Genomic DNA, 16,619 nt, shown 5'->3' with positions numbered 1-16,619 from the left:
TTAATTGATGTAAAATTATTAATTAATAAATAGATAAATAATATGACGAAAATAAGGCGAAATTGATTGGGATAAGTTATATATAGATTAATAATACATCAAACCAAACAATGACTAAGGATGAAAATTTATCAATATATGTGATTTCTAATGAAAAAATAACAAATAACGACCGTGCATGTGAATTAATGTCGATATATCAATATCAAAATTGATTTAGTGGTGAATTTAATTTAAACAAAAACTAAAATTTTCCCTTCATTTGATGATAGAAATATAAAAATTTACATTGAATTTCTCATAAGAATAACCATTAAATTTATCTTATAAAAATTGAAGAGATGTAAATTGTAAAGTATAGAAAATGAAAATTTTATTGGAAACCAGGTATACACAATGAGATCAATTGAATGTATTAAAAAAAATCGTTTAAATTGAATGTATTAAAGGCTCTCATTTGATTCCATTATTTTGATAAATATATAATATTTTTTTAAAAATCATTTAAATTGAATATTTTAAAGGCTCTCATTTGATTCCATTATTTTGATAAATACATAATTTTTTTAAAAAAATCATTTAAATTGTATATTTTAAAGGATCTCATTTGATTCCATTATTTTGATAAATATATAATATTTTTTTAAAAAATACTCATTACAATTCACAACTGTTATTCGTCAATGTGTACTAATAAATGATACTTCATTCGTCCTGCTTATTTAGATTATACTTTTTTCATCTGTCTCGATTATATAGTCCAATTTTCCATATAACGTGTTAGCTTCCATACTCTTTTACTAATTTACTCATATTAAATCAATATCATTAACTACGTGTATAAATTTTTTTTATCTTATTAAAATATTCTAAATATTTTTTATCTTATTAAAATTTTTACTAAATAAGAGCAAAATAGAAAATTACTTTATAAATTTTATCTTTCCAAAACACTTTTTTTTTATATATATAAAAATATATACAAATTAAAACAAGTGAGGCGAAAGGAATAACGAAATGAGTAATGTTACATGTGCAACGAAATTTATAGAACACTTTTTACACCAAACAAAATTCAATAGATTAATATAAAAACTCACGATATAATATTAAAATCCCATAAAATAATAACAAAATATCACAACATAATTATTAAAAATACCGATAATCTTTAGCATTATTCCTAACGAAATACAACAACTTAGCTTAATACAATTATACATAAAGTTATTTTTATTGTTATTACATGCAACCTTGAGAAATCCCGCAAGTATGACAGACTACTAATAATGTGACACGTGTCCATGAGGCTCTAATTTCCAATTTTAACCTTGTTCTATTCAGTTCCGACTCTCCCACCGGCAAGCAATCTCATGCGATCGGTTATTTTATCCCTCTTTCACTTCTCACAGATCCATACATTTTTCTTCACCCCATTCACTGTTTTCTCCCTTTTTCCTCCTTAAAGTTGATCTTTTTTTTGTTCTTAGTTACATTTTGTCGAGGGGCCTTCTTTTCTCTCCTTGATCGTTACAGGTTTTGCTTGGTTTTCATTATTAATTACTGATTTATTCTATCATTTTGCAGTTCTCTGCGTGGGTTTTTTTTATCTGATGTAAAACACTGCATATGAATGATTGATTTTCTTTCGAATTTAGATTTTGGCTTCTGGGTCTGGCGAATCGTGCGAGTGATTGTGGGTTTTTGTCGTGCAAGTGTTATTTTGATTTGGGTTTTCATTTAATCTAGGTTCTTAAGTAGAGAAGGTTTTGTTGAATTGTTTAGTTGTTTGGATACCCTAATTATAACATTTATGGGGTGATCCGAAATCGAGGATAGATTAACTACTCTAGGATGCTTGTTATGATGAAACCAACAGCTGTCATAAGGCACGAATGTTACTGAATCAGTTACCTGGTTTTGTTCAAGTTTATGCTGTGTACTTGATAACTTTAAAATTTGGTTGTTTAGTATCAAGGGAAAAAAATTAAAGAGTTTGTAATTGTTCTAGTCTAGTGATACTTGAATTCTATTTAATTTACACTTAAGATGGAAAGAACCGGTTAGGAGGACTGCTTGTTAATTAGGGTGTCTCCGTTGGGTACTTTATCAAGGATTTGATATTTGAGGTGGCTAGTGTTGATCAGATCTTGAATGGGTTATAGAAGCATTTTTGTTGTGGGCGGTTTTCAATTGGTGCTCTGGTAAAGGCCAAGTGATGTGTGCATTACATATTAATTGTTTTACTTGTCGCTTACCTACTTATTATGTATGATCGTGTTGATTTTTTGGATTGTCGTTACTATTCGTAGTATTATTGTTATTTTATCTTTGTCGTTTTTTCATGTCAGCACGCTGTTGTGATTTCTCAATTGAATTTTGCTTTGTATTTATTCAGATCTAAAGTGCTATCTAATGATTCATGGATCTTTATGCAGGAGGAAGGCCATGTGAGTTATTCGAAATAGAGAGAAACGGTTAACTTAAAATCAATCAAATCATCCTTTTTTATATTGTGACTGTGATATGGGTGGCACAGGTTGTGGGAAATTGGGAAAAATGAAAAGGGACGGCATATTAAGTTCACATATGTTTTCTATTCTCCTATGTCCAGTTATTTCGTTTTGGGAGTGTAGCGTGCGTAAAATGAGGTACTCCTTTAGACCAGAGTGGGTGTAGGAGGTGTAACTTTGATCTATCTAAATAATTTCTGTAGTTTCCAATTTTAATATTTATTTTCCATCATTAAGTATTTAATAGCAAGGTTCAAAAGGAAACGGAAACATATAGGTAGATAATGCTTACTGCTGAGGGAAGGTTTCTCGAAAAATTACAAGGGTAATTTAAGAGAGAGAGGTACGAGGTATAGTTTTATAGTTGAGGCGTGACTGGGCATGATGGATTGTGCTAAAGTGACAGCTAGTGTTAGGAAAGCCAAGAAGAAGCAGGTGAAGGGAGAATTAGATCGCCTTAAACAGGCCGAGAAGAAGAGGAGGCGCTTAGAGAAGGCTCTGGCTACTTCTGCAGCCATCCGTTCCGAACTGGAGAAGAAGAAGCAGAAAAAGAAAGAAGAACAGGAGCGGCTCGATGAAGAAGGTGCCGCCATAGCTGAGGCAGTTGCACTTCATGTCCTACTTGGAGAAGACCCTGAAGATTCAGGCAATGTTGTGCAGAACAACGACGAGGGTCTGTCCTCGTGGGATCATGCTCAACAAATTGATGTCATTTTTGGGAGAAGACAGGGGCTGTTTCCTTACCAAAACCAATCGAATTATTCATTTGAAAGCATGGGGCGTGCTTCTGATGCTCTTATATATGGGCAAATGCAAAGTCAATGGGGAAATTCTACGTGGGCGACCGATCCTCGGGAAAAGTATTTCTACTCTCTATGCTATGAAGAAGATGATTTGTGCTCTGCTGATTTATCTGCTGATCATGTTGCTGCTCAAGCTGTTTCATCGCTTAAAATAGCTGATGATCATGCCTATGTCTTCAACCATATTTTAAGAGGGTAAAAGGGTATAGATCTTTTTGCTGTGTGGTCAATTTGTGGGCCTTGCTACTATTTTTATTATTTTGAACGATATGCTGTACATAAATTACATCTCTGAGTTGAATTAGCGTGTGTTTTTGTTTGTATTGTGACATTTGAAACTTTGACTTTCGAGTTCTTTCTGTTTGATTTTTGTTATTTGAAAATTTTGCTCAGTTTTATTTATTTATAAAAAAAATTCAGGACAATTTTCCATCATTTAGAAGATTTTATTTATTTAAGTTGCAGCATGTCATAGAGAAGAAATATGATCCTAAAAACCAAAAAGAAAACAAAAAAAAAAAAAAAAAAGAAATATGGATGTCAAATTGTCAATAAACTAACGATAGACTTATGAGAGGAACTGCGGTTTTGTTTATCTTCGAAACAAAACTTGAACCTTGATCTTACCAATACAGTAAACTTTTATAAACCTTTGTTTTACAAACACAGTAAACTTTTATAAATTAATAATGTTGGAACGCTGAAATTTTATTAATTTCAAAGAGATATTAATTCATCAATAAAATAAAAATTTATTATTTTAAAAAGTACTTTTTTATTCACATTAAAAATTTATGGTGTTTAACCCTTGCATAATATTAAGTACTTTTTGTGCGTTGTCTTGAGCGGTGTGAAGTATGCAAAATGAACCATGATGCTTCTTTGCGTGTTTATCAGAAAAAAAGGTTGACCCCGAAAAGAACTTTATTTCACATAAGTTAGAGACCGATTGGCTCATGCGGAGGTTAAATCGAGAAATGTGCACGAACGGCAGGACCTGAAGAAATAAGCATCATTATCAACCTCCAGAGCATACCCCACAAAATTTCAGCAAAAAATATGCTCCACACGATGATCCATCTCTTCCCACTTCTTGTGCGTGTTTATTGGATCCTGTGAATGTGGCCTGGGTGCATGCCATGATCAGAGAATTTATATGCGTGAATAGTAGAGCGGAATATTTTGTTGAGAATTCTATTATAGAATCGGGTGTTTGTTGGGTGGCTCCTTCACCCGGACAGTTCCGAGTGGATGTAGATGCGAGCTTGGATTATAGTAAAGGATACCACTCGATTGGGGCTGTGATTCGTGATTGCGAGGTAAATCTGGCGGAATCCTAGCTCGATGGCTAGGGGAGAATTTGAGGACTTGATTTATGGTTTGAAACTGTGCATAAGTTGTGATTTTTTTAATCGTTGGGCTTTTTTTTTTTTTTTTAAAGGGTTGACCCCGATCCCATTCCACATGAGTCAGAGACCCATTGACTTATTCTGACTCTTTGGAGGTGGTTCGTGTTGTAAATGACTCGATCGATTTCTTGGGTTCAGACGGTGTGCAGAACTGGGCTCGATGCGGAACCAGATCGTAGTCAAACCCTGTCGGTTGTTATATGGGTTAGGCCCATTTCACTACGGGCTGAGAGGTGGACCATTTGGATGTAACATTGGGCTTTATTAAGACTTTTCGGCTTTTAATGGCCCAATCAGTTTCATTTAGCTTGCAAACGCGAACATAATCAATTCGACGAGCACGATGAATCAAATTCTCCCTTTGGATTCTCAATCTTGAGGTTATTAATCTGATCCTACTCGGTTTTTTAATTATTTTTTGTGGAATCAATTATTTTGAAGGTTTTTAAGACTAGGGTTTGGTTAATCGTAATTTGTATGTTATTAGTTGCTTTTTTCTTTCTGGAGATTATATTCTTCATGTTGTGTTATGATACAAAGCTCTTTTCTTTTTCTTTTTTTTTTTCCTTTTTCCCCCTTTTTAAATTTAACGAAGCCAAAGCATTTCAAATCCACCAAATACTCAATTATTGGGGTTAATCAAATTTGAAATTCATAGCAGAGCTGATATAGAGCTTGAAGTCTCTGGAAATTGAAATTCCTAGCAGAGCTGATATAGAAAGAATACGTGCTTTTGGTTTGGTGAACATTTGATTTTCTTGACCATTTTTTTTATCATTAAATTCCCGAGTACGTCGACTATTGATCTGTTGTCTTTTGTTTTGGTGGAATTACCTTCTCCAGTATTGCCATTTTCTTTGATTTGGATGATATGTCGTGGAAGAATGCTTCTTTGGTCTTTGAAATGATGCATTTGGATCTCCTGAGTTTAAATGCGCATTCAAGTGTCCTTGACTTCATTTTGTAATATCGGAATTAGTTTCTGCTTGCAGATTGACTTGCAAAAGGATTGACGACGACTAAGGCTATATTATGGTATCTCTTCTACAAGCCTCTATTTAATCCAGTGAAATTTATATGTTAAACAACGTTTAGTGAGTGGATTTGATGTTTGTTAGCATCACTTGCTTTTATGTATATTTCCCATCAATCAAAGGATGGGAAACTCGGTTCTGCGTAAAATTTCAAGTTTGCAGCGTAAGAATTAAAGTTTTGCAAATCTGAATGAAATATCAATCAGGAAGTAAGTTTTAAGCTGGTGGGTGGTTGCATGTTCTATCAGCGAGTCACTAACTTGACTTTTCACAATAATTGGCAGGAGTCCAACAATTTCAACGACGAAAAGTTGGAATGTAGATTATATGTCGGGAACCTTGATTTGAGGATCACAGAGTAAGTGCAACATTCTTTGGTATCCAACATTTTCTATGAAGAATTGTAGGCCCCTGAGTAAAACTACTATATGTCAATTCCTTGTAGGGCTGCTCTGATTAAAATGTTTTCCCCCTTTGGAAAGATAATCTCCGAGGACTTCCTGTGGCATACCCGTGGTCCGAAACGTGGAGAACCACGTGGATATGCTTTCATTCAGTTCAGTTCTATAGAGGTAAGTTGCTCATTTATAGAGTCCTCACTTGATGCAATTCCTGAATCCTGCTTTTAAAGTGAGAATGCAGGAAGCTAAACTGGCCAAGGAGAAGATGCACGGCAGGATGGCATGTGGCCGCCCCTTGGTCGTTCGTCTTGCTAGTGAGAAATACCCATTGGAAGGACAAGCGAGTTCGCTAAAAAATAGTGGTGAAGGAAGTGCATCTAGCACTCCTGTTGGTTATTCAGGACAAATAAATCGATGTGCTAGAATTGTTGCAATAAAGAATAAGCTAAAGGCCATGGAGCAAGAAGGTGATAAATGCTCGAAAAAACAGAAGCAAACTGACATATCAGGGCACTGATGGTTGTGAGAACACCTTTCCCTCGTAGAGGTTTTATGTCAGTAAAATTTGAAAGACAATGGGGTATGCTGTTTCTACCTGTGTGCACAAATTTGCGTTAGTAGAATATGTTGACATCGTAACATATGATTGAAGGAGCATAAATGCTCAGTTCTCCCCTACACTTCTGGATATATTACCTCGTTGTAAACTTCTCTTTTGAATTGTTGCACTTCAGTTTTCTTGAACCTCGTTGTTGCAATTGGGAGCGTCACCGAGGATATCAGTACAACATATTATATTTCCTTATTCTGGTGTTGAACGCAAATTCCACTAAACAAGCATATTTCTCACAAAGAAGTATTGTATACTTAATACTTCAAAACCACCACACTACCCAGTAATCAAGATTGAACTGGCTTGCGTGCTATTTATCGTGTGCCTATGGCTCTGATTGCATTGAACCCTGAAACTATGGCTCCATTCATGAAGCTTTACTACAATGTGCATTTATTTGCAGCTTGGTGTTCCTAGACTATGGTAAAATCTAACACATAACTCTCGCAAAAGAGGCCGTCAGAGCTAAGTCACAGGCTCTCAAAATAACAGAATAAAGAATGAAGCCTAGGGAGTAAATATTATGTTCACTTGCTTTTGATGTGTATGAAGGGTGATGGAGAGTAATATTTGGTTTGTAAAACAATTCATCTTAATGGTAGAATCAGTTTAGAGTAATGCTATACGTACAACGAAAACTGTACATAATTATTTCACAATAAAAATTCGATACAAAATTTTATTTATCAAATTTTATGATAAATTGAATATAAAATCTTCATATATAATTGTTGTAAATATCGTTGTACGATATATTGGTTGTACATTTAGCATTATTCATCATTTTAACCATAATTTGGATGGTTATAATTTTAAAATATAATATATTAAATTATATAATATAATATGATAATAAAAATAACAAACTATTATTTTTTCTTTAAAAAATGGAAAAGTACCTTCAAAATAAATAATAGGGGGGAAAAAAGCCTGCATCTCCTCATCTTGGCCTAAAACAGAATTAAATTAATATCTTTAATTAATATAGCATCTCATCAACCGGAAAATATTTATCTGCATTTATTTACTTTGCTAGCCAGGGTTGGCTGCCCTATTATATTTATAACTCAATCTAATACAATAAAATTACCATATTTCAGTTTAATAAATACAAAGGGACTATTGATGAGTAGTGTGGCCATCCTACAAGAGCAAGATGATCACGCATTCAAATAGTGCGGCCTATTTCTTCCAACAAAAAAATAAAATTTAATATTTACTTAAATAAGAAGAAGGGTAGAAATCTTTAGTTATATATGTCGTATTATCCATAACTGGTGACGCAGCACACGCGTTGCATGTGCAACATAATATATATACATAATTTTTTTTTAAAGGTGGTTGAGTTTTTTTTTAGTGTGAAAGTTTTGTATAAATTTACATCAGAGAAGGACAAAATAGGAAAGAAATTTTGGTTTGTTCATGCCACACTAAAAAATAGTTTTTCTAATACTCTCAAATTTTATATAATAGTATAAATGATGAAAACTGTTTTCGTGTTGATTTTGGAGAGATTGTTTAGAAATCTTTACATATTGAATTTTTAACATTTTAACTTAGCTTGTTTAGTTTAAATGATTGGATTGTATAGATAAACTATATCGTGATATAAGATCATACATTTTTAGTTAGAAATAATTATTGTTTTATTTTCTTCTAATTTTTATAAAAAATTTCATGTGAATATTTTTTTTCATACTTCAAGAATTATAAATATAAATATTTTAATGTGGCTAAATGTTAATGTAAATTATAAATATGCTTTTATAAATGATAGGTGAAAAGGGTAATTATGATAGCTTGAGTTAAATTAGATAGATGGATAAATAATCACACCAATTAAAAGAGATTAAAAATCATTACTTAATAATATTTATAATGAGCTCATGTATTTATTTATTATGATTGGTAAAATTTCTAATAAACACTTGATAGAGTAAGATAATTAATCAATTCAACTCTAATCAAACTAAGTAAACGCAAATGTATATATATGTGTGTGTTGTAAATCTTTTTAAAAAATAATTTAACATAAAATTATTTGATGATTTGCAAGATGGGGATTTTTAAGTATTGAATGAAATGGGCATTTACGTCATTACACTAAATGACACAAAGGAGCACATTTTTATTTTTATTTTTATTTTTATTTTTGGTTATTTAACTTCCTCAATCTTAAACAAAATTAAAGCACAAGTATGTTAGCTAAAAGTTGGAAACTTGGTCCTTTTTCATTCAACCCATATGTTAAAACATTGTGGCTTTTCTTTTGTACTCATCTACACTAATATTTTTTCATGTATCTAAAAACTCCTCTTGGTACATAGTTTCTGCAAGAAAAAGAAGGGGCCCTTTTACGAAAAGAAGAAAAATACGGAGACATACATGGATTTGGTTAAAACAGAAGGGAAGATTAATGAACTAATCAAGAATGTCCAACTTGCAATAAAGCTTCTTGTTTTGGTCATTTTTCTTGGGTACATGATGATATGGATTATGATGCCTACAAATATATTTTGGCTACATTGGTTGCCTCGTATTCATTCTGCTACTGCTTCGACTTATTTTGGGCAACAAGGTTTGATTTCATGTAGTGTGTTATGACAGTAGAATGTTTCGTAATAAATTTTTGGAGTTTGTTGGAGTTAGTACAGGTGATCGATATATAGTTGCATGTTGTAGCTGGTTAGAAACTTGGTTCTGAAACTTGTCTTGTACTAACTTCACTCATCCTTTGATCACATTAGGTGCAAATTTTCTTATATATTCATTTCCGATCCTTCTTATCGCTACGTTGGGATGTTTACATCTCTATTTGGGGAAGTATGTTGATGATACAGACACTAGGTATGTGAATACTCTCTTATGACATAATTTCGTTTAAAGGTTTTATTCAGGAATTCAATGGAAGGGATATTGTACCAATTGCAATTTTTTTGTTCCTTGATAGAGTTAAAAAAACTGCACATTTCGTCTCTTGGAATCGACCAGTACTCATGAGAGGCCCTCTTGGAATCGTATCTTTGGCAGAATTATCATTTCTATTAATGTTCCTTGCTCTCTTGATATGGTCATTTTCAGCCTATGTACATGACATGTTTAAGAATATAACTAGACAAGCTGCTTCAACCATGAACGAATCTGTGTAAGATTACTGTTTTCCAAGCATTTGACTACTAAATGGGCTTGGTGTAATCGATTACTTGGGATAAATATATCAAAATACATACCCATTTTTTGAGTTTGTATCAGGTGGGAACTCAAGCTACGCAGTGCTGCTCTGCTGTTAGGCCTTGTAGGGAATGTATGCTTGGCTTTCCTCTTTTTTCCAGTGACTCGAGGATCATCGATCTTACGCTTGCTTGGCCTTACTTCAGAATCCGCAATCAAGTATCATATTTGGCTTGGCCATACTGCACTAACCCTTTTCACTGCACATGGTCTTTGCTTTGTTATCTTTTGGGCTAAAACGCATCAGATCTCGGAGGTATATATTAATGATCGAGTCTCTCTCGGTCTAATTTTTTGTTGGATTTGCTAAAATAACAGATTCTTGATCTTTTTTCAGATAATCAAATGGAATAAAATAGGGATTTCTAACCTGGCTGGTGCAGTAGCTCTGGTCTCTGGATTAATAATGTGGATTACAAGCCTAACTCTTGTTAGGAGGAAAATATTTGAACTCTTCTTCTATACACATCATCTGTACATTGCTTTTGTTGTTTTCTTCGTTTTACATGTGGGATTTCCTTATTCTTGCATAATGTTACCCGGTTTCTACCTCTTCTTGATTGATCGGTATCTGAGATTCTTACAATCTCAGCAAAGAGTTCGTCTGGTTTCTGCTCGTGTATTAACTTGCCAAGCCATGGAACTGAACTTTTCCAAGGATCCAAGTGAGTTATAATTCAGTATTCACCTCTCTGTACAGAGATATAATGCTTTTGGATTACCTGACAGCGAAACTTTATTGTCCATTTTCTTATTTTCCATTCAATACCAGGATTGAGTTATAAGGCATCAAGCATTATGTTCATCAATGTTAAGAGTGTATCTAAGCTCCAGTGGCATCCATTCACTGTAATCTCGAATAGTAACACGGATCCTGATCGACTCAGCGTTGTCATCAAATGTGAAGGGGGATGGTCTCAGAAGCTTTATCAGAAACTTTCGTCTGAAATACATCGTCTTGAAGTATCTGTTGAAGGACCTTATGGTCCTGCATCAACCTCATTTTTAAGGTTAAATTTTACCAAAAAAAACAGCATTCCTTTGATTTCAAGTCGGCCTCATCTTTTCCTTCTTTTTTGTCATCAAGCGATGTATCATGTGGACTAATGCATTACATATGCAGGCACGACATGCTAGTGATGGTGAGTGGAGGCAGTGGAATCACCCCTTTCATTTCCATCATTAGAGAACTCATTTTCCTTTCGAGCACATCGGAAAGAAACATTCCAAGAATCCTCCTTGTATCAGCTTTCCAGAAAGCCGAAGATCTTGCAATGCTAGAGCTTCTCCTTCCGGATTCGGGAACTTTTTCCAATATCTCCACCTTAAAGTTACAAATTCAGGCATACGTGACGAGAGAGAAAAGGCCCACGATGGACAACCAGAAGCAACCTCGAACCATCTACTTCGAGCCAAATGCTCTTGACAGACCAGTTTCTTCCATTTTAGGCTCCAATAGTTGGATTTGGCTTGGAGCTATAATATCATGCTCTTTTATCATTTTTCTCATTCTGACTGGTCTTCTGACTCGATACTACATCTACCCGATTGACCACAACACCGATCAGATGTATTCGTACACTGCAAGATCAATGTTCAATATGTTGTTCTTGTGTGTGTCTATTGTGATTGCTGCAACTCTAGTGTTTCTTTGGAACAAGAAACAGAATGATATATATGTGAGGCAGATTCGAAGTGCTGACTCCCCTACATCAATAGCATCCCCAGCACCAGAAGCTTGGCCTTACAACGTCGACAGAGAATTAGAAAGCCTTCCATGCCAACAATCTTTGGAGCAATTCACAACAATACATTTCGGCCAAAGACCTGATTTGAAAAGTAAGCTCCTCTTTTCTCTCCAGAAAATAATTACGGAAACTAGTTAACAGGGTGAAAATAAGGCATCAAGAGTGCACCTCCGCACCCAAGAAGCGAAAAAAATCTCCAAATATAAGTTTTTTTCCATGCTTCATAAATTAAGTCACCCTTCCATGCATGTAATTTCATTCGACTGCCTCTGATTCTCTGAATATGCATTGTTAATTTGACCAAATGTATGTGATTTTCTGAGGCAGAAATACTGTTGGAGTTCAAAGAATTCGACGTTGGAGTTCTAGTTAGTGGTCCCAAGAAGATGAGGCAGGATGCGGCTGCAATCTGTTCATCTAGTTTAGCCAAGAACCTGAGTTATGAATCTTTTAGCTTCAACTGGTAAAATTGAAGCCGCGTGAAAATCTTACCTTAGCCTAGTATCATGAAATCTTATCAGGTTATTATGTGCATCTTTGAATATGTTCTTGTAAAATTTGATCAGGTTTTAAACTTCTTTTCATATCAAGATTCAAGATTATTTCAACAACCGGTTATCACAAGAAAAAACAAAACCAAAAGGGATATTTACTGTAAACCTCACACGAGTCGAGCTGAGTAGATATATATATATTTTCACCAGATAACATATTTAAAGGCCAACTTTCTAGCATATTTTTCTTTTGAACTAACTTCAGAATTAAGTTTCGGATTTATTGGGAAGTAAAAGATTTTAAACTTTTAATAAATAATAATATGATTCTAAATTTTTTCTGAAACATAATAATGACATTAAAAGCAAATTACTAGGCAATTTGAGATCTTTTTTTTTCCTAAAGAAACAAAAGTGAACTATTATATTTATGATTTATCTATCTACTTTGATTTGAGGCGACTTACACTAAACCAAATTATTTGAAAATGTCATGGGAGAAAACGTCCACAAATGCACCAAAAACAGCCGTTTTTAAAATTGGTCATCTAGCGGAAATTGGAATCAAAGTATGAACAAATGAGTTAGCAGAAAACAATGAGCTTCTTCTGTCTCAATACACATAGAAGACATAGGTCATAAAAATCGTAAATTCAGTCTGCAATGCGGTCACAATTAATTGACCAAACACCTAATTAGTCTCCTCATCAGATAATCTTGGCACACAAGCAAGGCATCTCCTCACAAGCTACTGCCACAGTTCATGCTACCATCAAGGATGCATCAGCTAAGGCATCTTGATTAACTTGAGATCGGAAAATTTTTCATCCCCCCAGTTCATGTATGGCAGCTTTGGTGACTCTGGTGATCGACAAGCAGGAGAAAAGTTGCCAGAAAACTCTGTTTTCCAGATTTTTAGAACTTGGTCATCAGAAGGCTCGGTCATTTCTTCCATGATCAAATCCTTTACCAGTTCCTCAGGCTGAATTATAATTGAATAATAATACTATCTAAAATTTCAATGTTCAAGATTTTGCAAAAATAACAGAATGTGAAGGAACCAACCTTCTTTGGTGAGGACTTTACCACAGCAGGTGGCTTCGAGGGAAAATCTGTGAATAGCAAGAAATGAGTATTCAGTTACTGTATAGTACAAAGAGAATGAATATTTTGATTCTTAAAGTTGATTGGCAATACCATTATCAAGTCCAACTGACTTCATAAAGAAGTCCAAGTCCATGATTTTCGTTTGTGCTTTGATGCATTCTTGATGATTGTGAAGAAATCTCTCTTCAACCATAGAGATGGGTACTTTTTCTTCCGCAACAGCACTTAACTTCCCACTTGTCTTTGGCGCATATTGTAAAGGTCTCTTAACCGAGTTTGTAATGTCGCCAAGCGCTTTCCTGCCACCATCTTTTCCTTTCTCGGTTGTTTTTCCCCTTTTTTTGGTGATAGCAGTAGTAGAGGCAGCAATTAGATCTTTCCCAGGGGAAACAGCACTTGTAAAATTATCTGTCTTGTTTGACTGAAATACAGTTGGTTTTCTTGAATTCGATATGTCATTCAGAGCTTTCCGACCACTGATCCTTCCTTTCTTATCTGCCTTCGTTACATCAGTCTTTCCACCTGGAGTCCCAAAAAAAATCAAAGCATTTTTTCTCCACACACAACAACAGAATATTATGATAATTTATGTTAGGATATATCATATGACTAACTTACCATTGTGGAGAATATTTAAATTTTGATCTTGCATCAGGAAATGAGCTGGGGTTGCCATAGACTTTTGTTCCTGTAAACGAATTGCTACCACGATCAGAAAATTTCAGAGCAGGATGGCTAATACCGTCATGCAAAAAATTAATGCTGATAGTGGTTCAACACAGAATATACCAGCAAAATTGTCCAAGTAATTTATTACACAGGACTCTATTTCTACTTCCATGGGGGAGGTAAAAGAATGTAAAAGTTTTTAAATGTGTGAAAGTACGATTGAGAACTACAATAAAATTTCTACATCTACCCTTTTGATTGAAAAACATTGATTCATGGTTTAGTAACTTCTAAAGGCAACCAACACCAAGATCAGAATAGAAAAATTTAAGAAACTTTTTAAATTGGAAAAATTAAAGAAATTTGCATCATAAGCTATTTGAATTTTAATGATTCAATACCGCCTTGAGTAAGACCGTATTGAATTAACTTCATAAAACTTCATCAAAATTATATGAGTCAACTAGAACAAGAAGTAGTGAAAACGGGAACAAACCACAATAGACATTGTGTATCTTTCAAAAAGTAGCCATAGACATTCCCCTCCAAAAGTAGCCATAGACATTGTGTATCTTTCAATATATCTATATAGTTCTTTAGTGTACAATACTGTGATTGCTTAAATTAAATACAATATACACTTGCGTTATTCTTAAGTTATCTGAGATTAATTAACTGCTTTATTCATGAAATATGGAGAACGAATGAAATATATGATCCATTTCATTACTCCAATATCGATACATCATAAAAAGCCACATCCTCCGAAATCCTTCTTGACCCTTGAAGAAGTGTCATTACCTCCCATGTATGATCAAATTCACTTCGAAAACACTCCAATGAAAAAGGGAAAAATATATATATCAACAATAATGAGACCCCACCCAGCCACACGGGACTCCTAAATAGCTTATGGTCAGAACGATGGAAACCAGAAACACACAACCCAACTATGACCCTAAAATTTGGGGGCGTATTCCAATGAACCAACAAACTAAAAAACTTGGGGAAATTTAGATTATTGGTTATCAAATTCTCCAAATCTATTCCAATGTACTCAATTAAACTTCCATTATAGGCAAGAAATTCTTCCAAATCAAAAGTTGAACAAAATACGAACACTCAAATGACAAGGCTGTACACAATTCGCATGCTAAGAATGAAAAAAACCATATATCTAAGAAATTTACCATCAATTTAAAGATATAAATAAATAAATATTAACTCACGTCATCATCCAACCTTTTTCCACGAAAACTTCCAATAAAATTAGAAGTCAGAGAAGAAAACTCACGGTAGATTCTCGGATTTTCAGAAATTTCTTTCGCGTTCCAGAGAATTTCCTATTGATTCTCACTTGTTTCAGAGGATTAGACTAAAATTAACTTCGTTTCTTTTCAAATTTCAACGGCGTGAATGAATTTTGGCACTTCGGCGCTCTACGAATATAAAGGGCCCAAAGCAACAACGGTCATATTTGAAACCTGAAATTACAGAAATAGACACTTCTCACCCAATAATTACAAATTGGTTCTATCTTTTTTCTTTATCAATTTAATTAATTTTTCAACATGACAACAGTCGAGTGAATAAATGTCATATAAATTTTGGCAAATTTTTTTTGGAACTGTTTCACCGTTTAATTTTGTTTACAAAAGAAAATATTAATTTTTATATTAAAAATATTATCTTTCATCCTAAATGTCTATTATATAAATATATCTCAATTATAAATATACGTCATAACATTTCACAAATATATCAACCCATAAAATATTTTAATATTAGGTCCCGTTTGGTTTCAAAAGTCAGGCCAAAAAAATACTTTTTAAGTGTTTTTCAGTTAACAAGGTATTTGGTTGACCAAAAAAGTGCTTAAATAAGCATTTTTTTAAGTCAAAATTAGAGCTTTTTTAAAAGCCAAAAATTGTAGCTTTTAAAAGCACTTATTTTAAAAAATCTCTACAAAATCCAAATGGGCTCTTAGTCATAGACAATATGATTTTAATTATTTATAATAGATATTATTTAAATTCGGCGAAGTATTTTAGTTAATGTTTTAAATGGTTTAATCAAGAATATAACAAGTTAAATATTGAACTATATATTTCCTCTTGCTTTGTATCTTACAGATTTTTTAATTTAAATTAAAGTTTTTTTGCAAGGAAATGAATGTATTAAAATTGGATAGTCACTTCTTAGCCTTATGTTTGGACAAATGTTTATAGAATGTTTATATAAAAGTGTTTTTAAAAAAATATATATAATATTTTTAAAGATGTTTTAAAAATAAATATATATTTGAACAACTATTTTATAAAACATTTTTACGATTTAAAATTAGTATGTTTTTTTTCATAAATGTTTTCAATTTAAAAATATCATAAAAAACATCTCAATTGTTATTTAAAAAATATAGTTGAAATTTTTTTTTAAAAAAAATATATTTGTCAACAGTACTGTTTTAAAAAAAATTTGTCCAAACATACTTTAAGTTTTTTAACTTATAAAACACTAACAATATTTTTTAAGTAATTGTCCAAACAATCCCTTAATATTTTTTAGCATTTGTTCTTTTACATTTCCTAAAGTCCTAA

General features: G+C 33.1%; 3 protein-coding genes and 1 pseudogene across 8 annotated transcripts; 3 read left to right on the top strand and 1 right to left on the bottom strand.

Moving 5' to 3' along the window:
• Positions 1–1,363: 1,363 nt before the first annotated feature.
• Positions 1,364–3,679, top strand: LOC140871703 (uncharacterized). 2 transcript variants are annotated; one of them, XM_073274354.1, is made up of 2 exons: positions 1,364–1,536; positions 2,439–3,679. In XM_073274354.1, the coding sequence occupies exon 2, from the start codon at positions 2,895–2,897 to the stop codon at positions 3,513–3,515; it is 621 nt and encodes a 206-aa protein (XP_073130455.1). In that variant the 5' UTR covers positions 1,364–1,536; positions 2,439–2,894; the 3' UTR covers positions 3,516–3,679. The 2 variants fall into 2 exon arrangements, with proteins under 2 accessions (XP_073130455.1, XP_073130456.1); XM_073274355.1 differs by having other exon boundaries at positions 2,399–3,679.
• Positions 3,680–5,042: 1,363 nt separating this feature from the next.
• Positions 5,043–7,123, top strand: LOC140872088 (uncharacterized). 5 transcript variants are annotated; one of them, XM_073274826.1, is made up of 5 exons: positions 5,043–5,105; positions 5,718–5,760; positions 6,044–6,117; positions 6,205–6,331; positions 6,402–7,121. In XM_073274826.1, exons 2-5 carry the CDS (start codon positions 5,758–5,760, stop codon positions 6,675–6,677), a joined length of 480 nt encoding a protein of 159 aa, XP_073130927.1. In that variant the 5' UTR covers positions 5,043–5,105; positions 5,718–5,757; the 3' UTR covers positions 6,678–7,121. The 5 variants fall into 5 exon arrangements, with proteins under 5 accessions (XP_073130927.1, XP_073130928.1, XP_073130929.1 ...); XM_073274827.1 differs by lacking the exon at positions 5,043–5,105 and adding an exon at positions 5,183–5,200 and having other exon boundaries at positions 6,402–7,122; XM_073274828.1 differs by lacking the exon at positions 5,043–5,105 and adding an exon at positions 5,210–5,466 and having other exon boundaries at positions 6,402–7,122.
• A 2,035-nt stretch (positions 7,124–9,158) lies between these two features.
• Positions 9,159–12,219, top strand: LOC140872343 (ferric reduction oxidase 2-like; annotated as a pseudogene).
• Positions 12,220–12,804: 585 nt separating this feature from the next.
• LOC140872364 (uncharacterized) lies at positions 12,805–15,336 on the bottom strand. The gene is made up of 5 exons (XM_073275182.1): positions 15,252–15,336; positions 13,972–14,041; positions 13,444–13,875; positions 13,312–13,358; positions 12,805–13,228 (listed from the first exon to the last, which is right to left on the bottom strand). Exons 2-5 carry the CDS (start codon positions 14,027–14,029, stop codon positions 13,034–13,036), a joined length of 732 nt encoding a protein of 243 aa, XP_073131283.1. The 5' UTR covers positions 14,030–14,041; positions 15,252–15,336; the 3' UTR covers positions 12,805–13,033.
• Between the last annotated feature and the right edge of the window lie 1,283 nt (positions 15,337–16,619).

Source organism: Henckelia pumila, unplaced genomic scaffold, assembly GCF_033568475.1.
Source record: "Henckelia pumila isolate YLH828 unplaced genomic scaffold, ASM3356847v2 CTG_461:::fragment_3, whole genome shotgun sequence".
Taxonomy (NCBI): Eukaryota; Viridiplantae; Streptophyta; class Magnoliopsida; order Lamiales; family Gesneriaceae; genus Henckelia; species Henckelia pumila.
This window is presented reverse-complemented; position numbering and strand designations above follow the sequence as displayed.

Coding starts and splice junctions, on each gene's coding strand:
- LOC140871703 (XM_073274354.1), top strand. CDS start 2,895: ATGATGGATTGTGCTAAAGTGACAGCTAGTGTTAGGAAAGCCAAGAAG.
- LOC140872088 (XM_073274823.1), top strand. CDS start 5,996: ATGTTCTATCAGCGAGTCACTAACTTGACTTTTCACAATAATTGGCAG. Junction 6,118..6,204: donor CTTGATTTGAGGATCACAGA/GTAAGTGCAACA, acceptor AATTCCTTGTAG/GGCTGCTCTGATTAAAATGT. Junction 6,332..6,401: donor TTCAGTTCAGTTCTATAGAG/GTAAGTTGCTCA, acceptor GTGAGAATGCAG/GAAGCTAAACTGGCCAAGGA.
- LOC140872364 (XM_073275182.1), bottom strand. CDS start 14,029: ATGGCAACCCCAGCTCATTTCCTGATGCAAGATCAAAATTTAAATATT. Junction 13,876..13,971: donor TTTAAATATTCTCCACAATG/GTAAGTTAGTCA, acceptor TTGGGACTCCAG/GTGGAAAGACTGATGTAACG. Junction 13,359..13,443: donor GTCAGTTGGACTTGATAATG/GTATTGCCAATC, acceptor TGCTATTCACAG/ATTTTCCCTCGAAGCCACCT.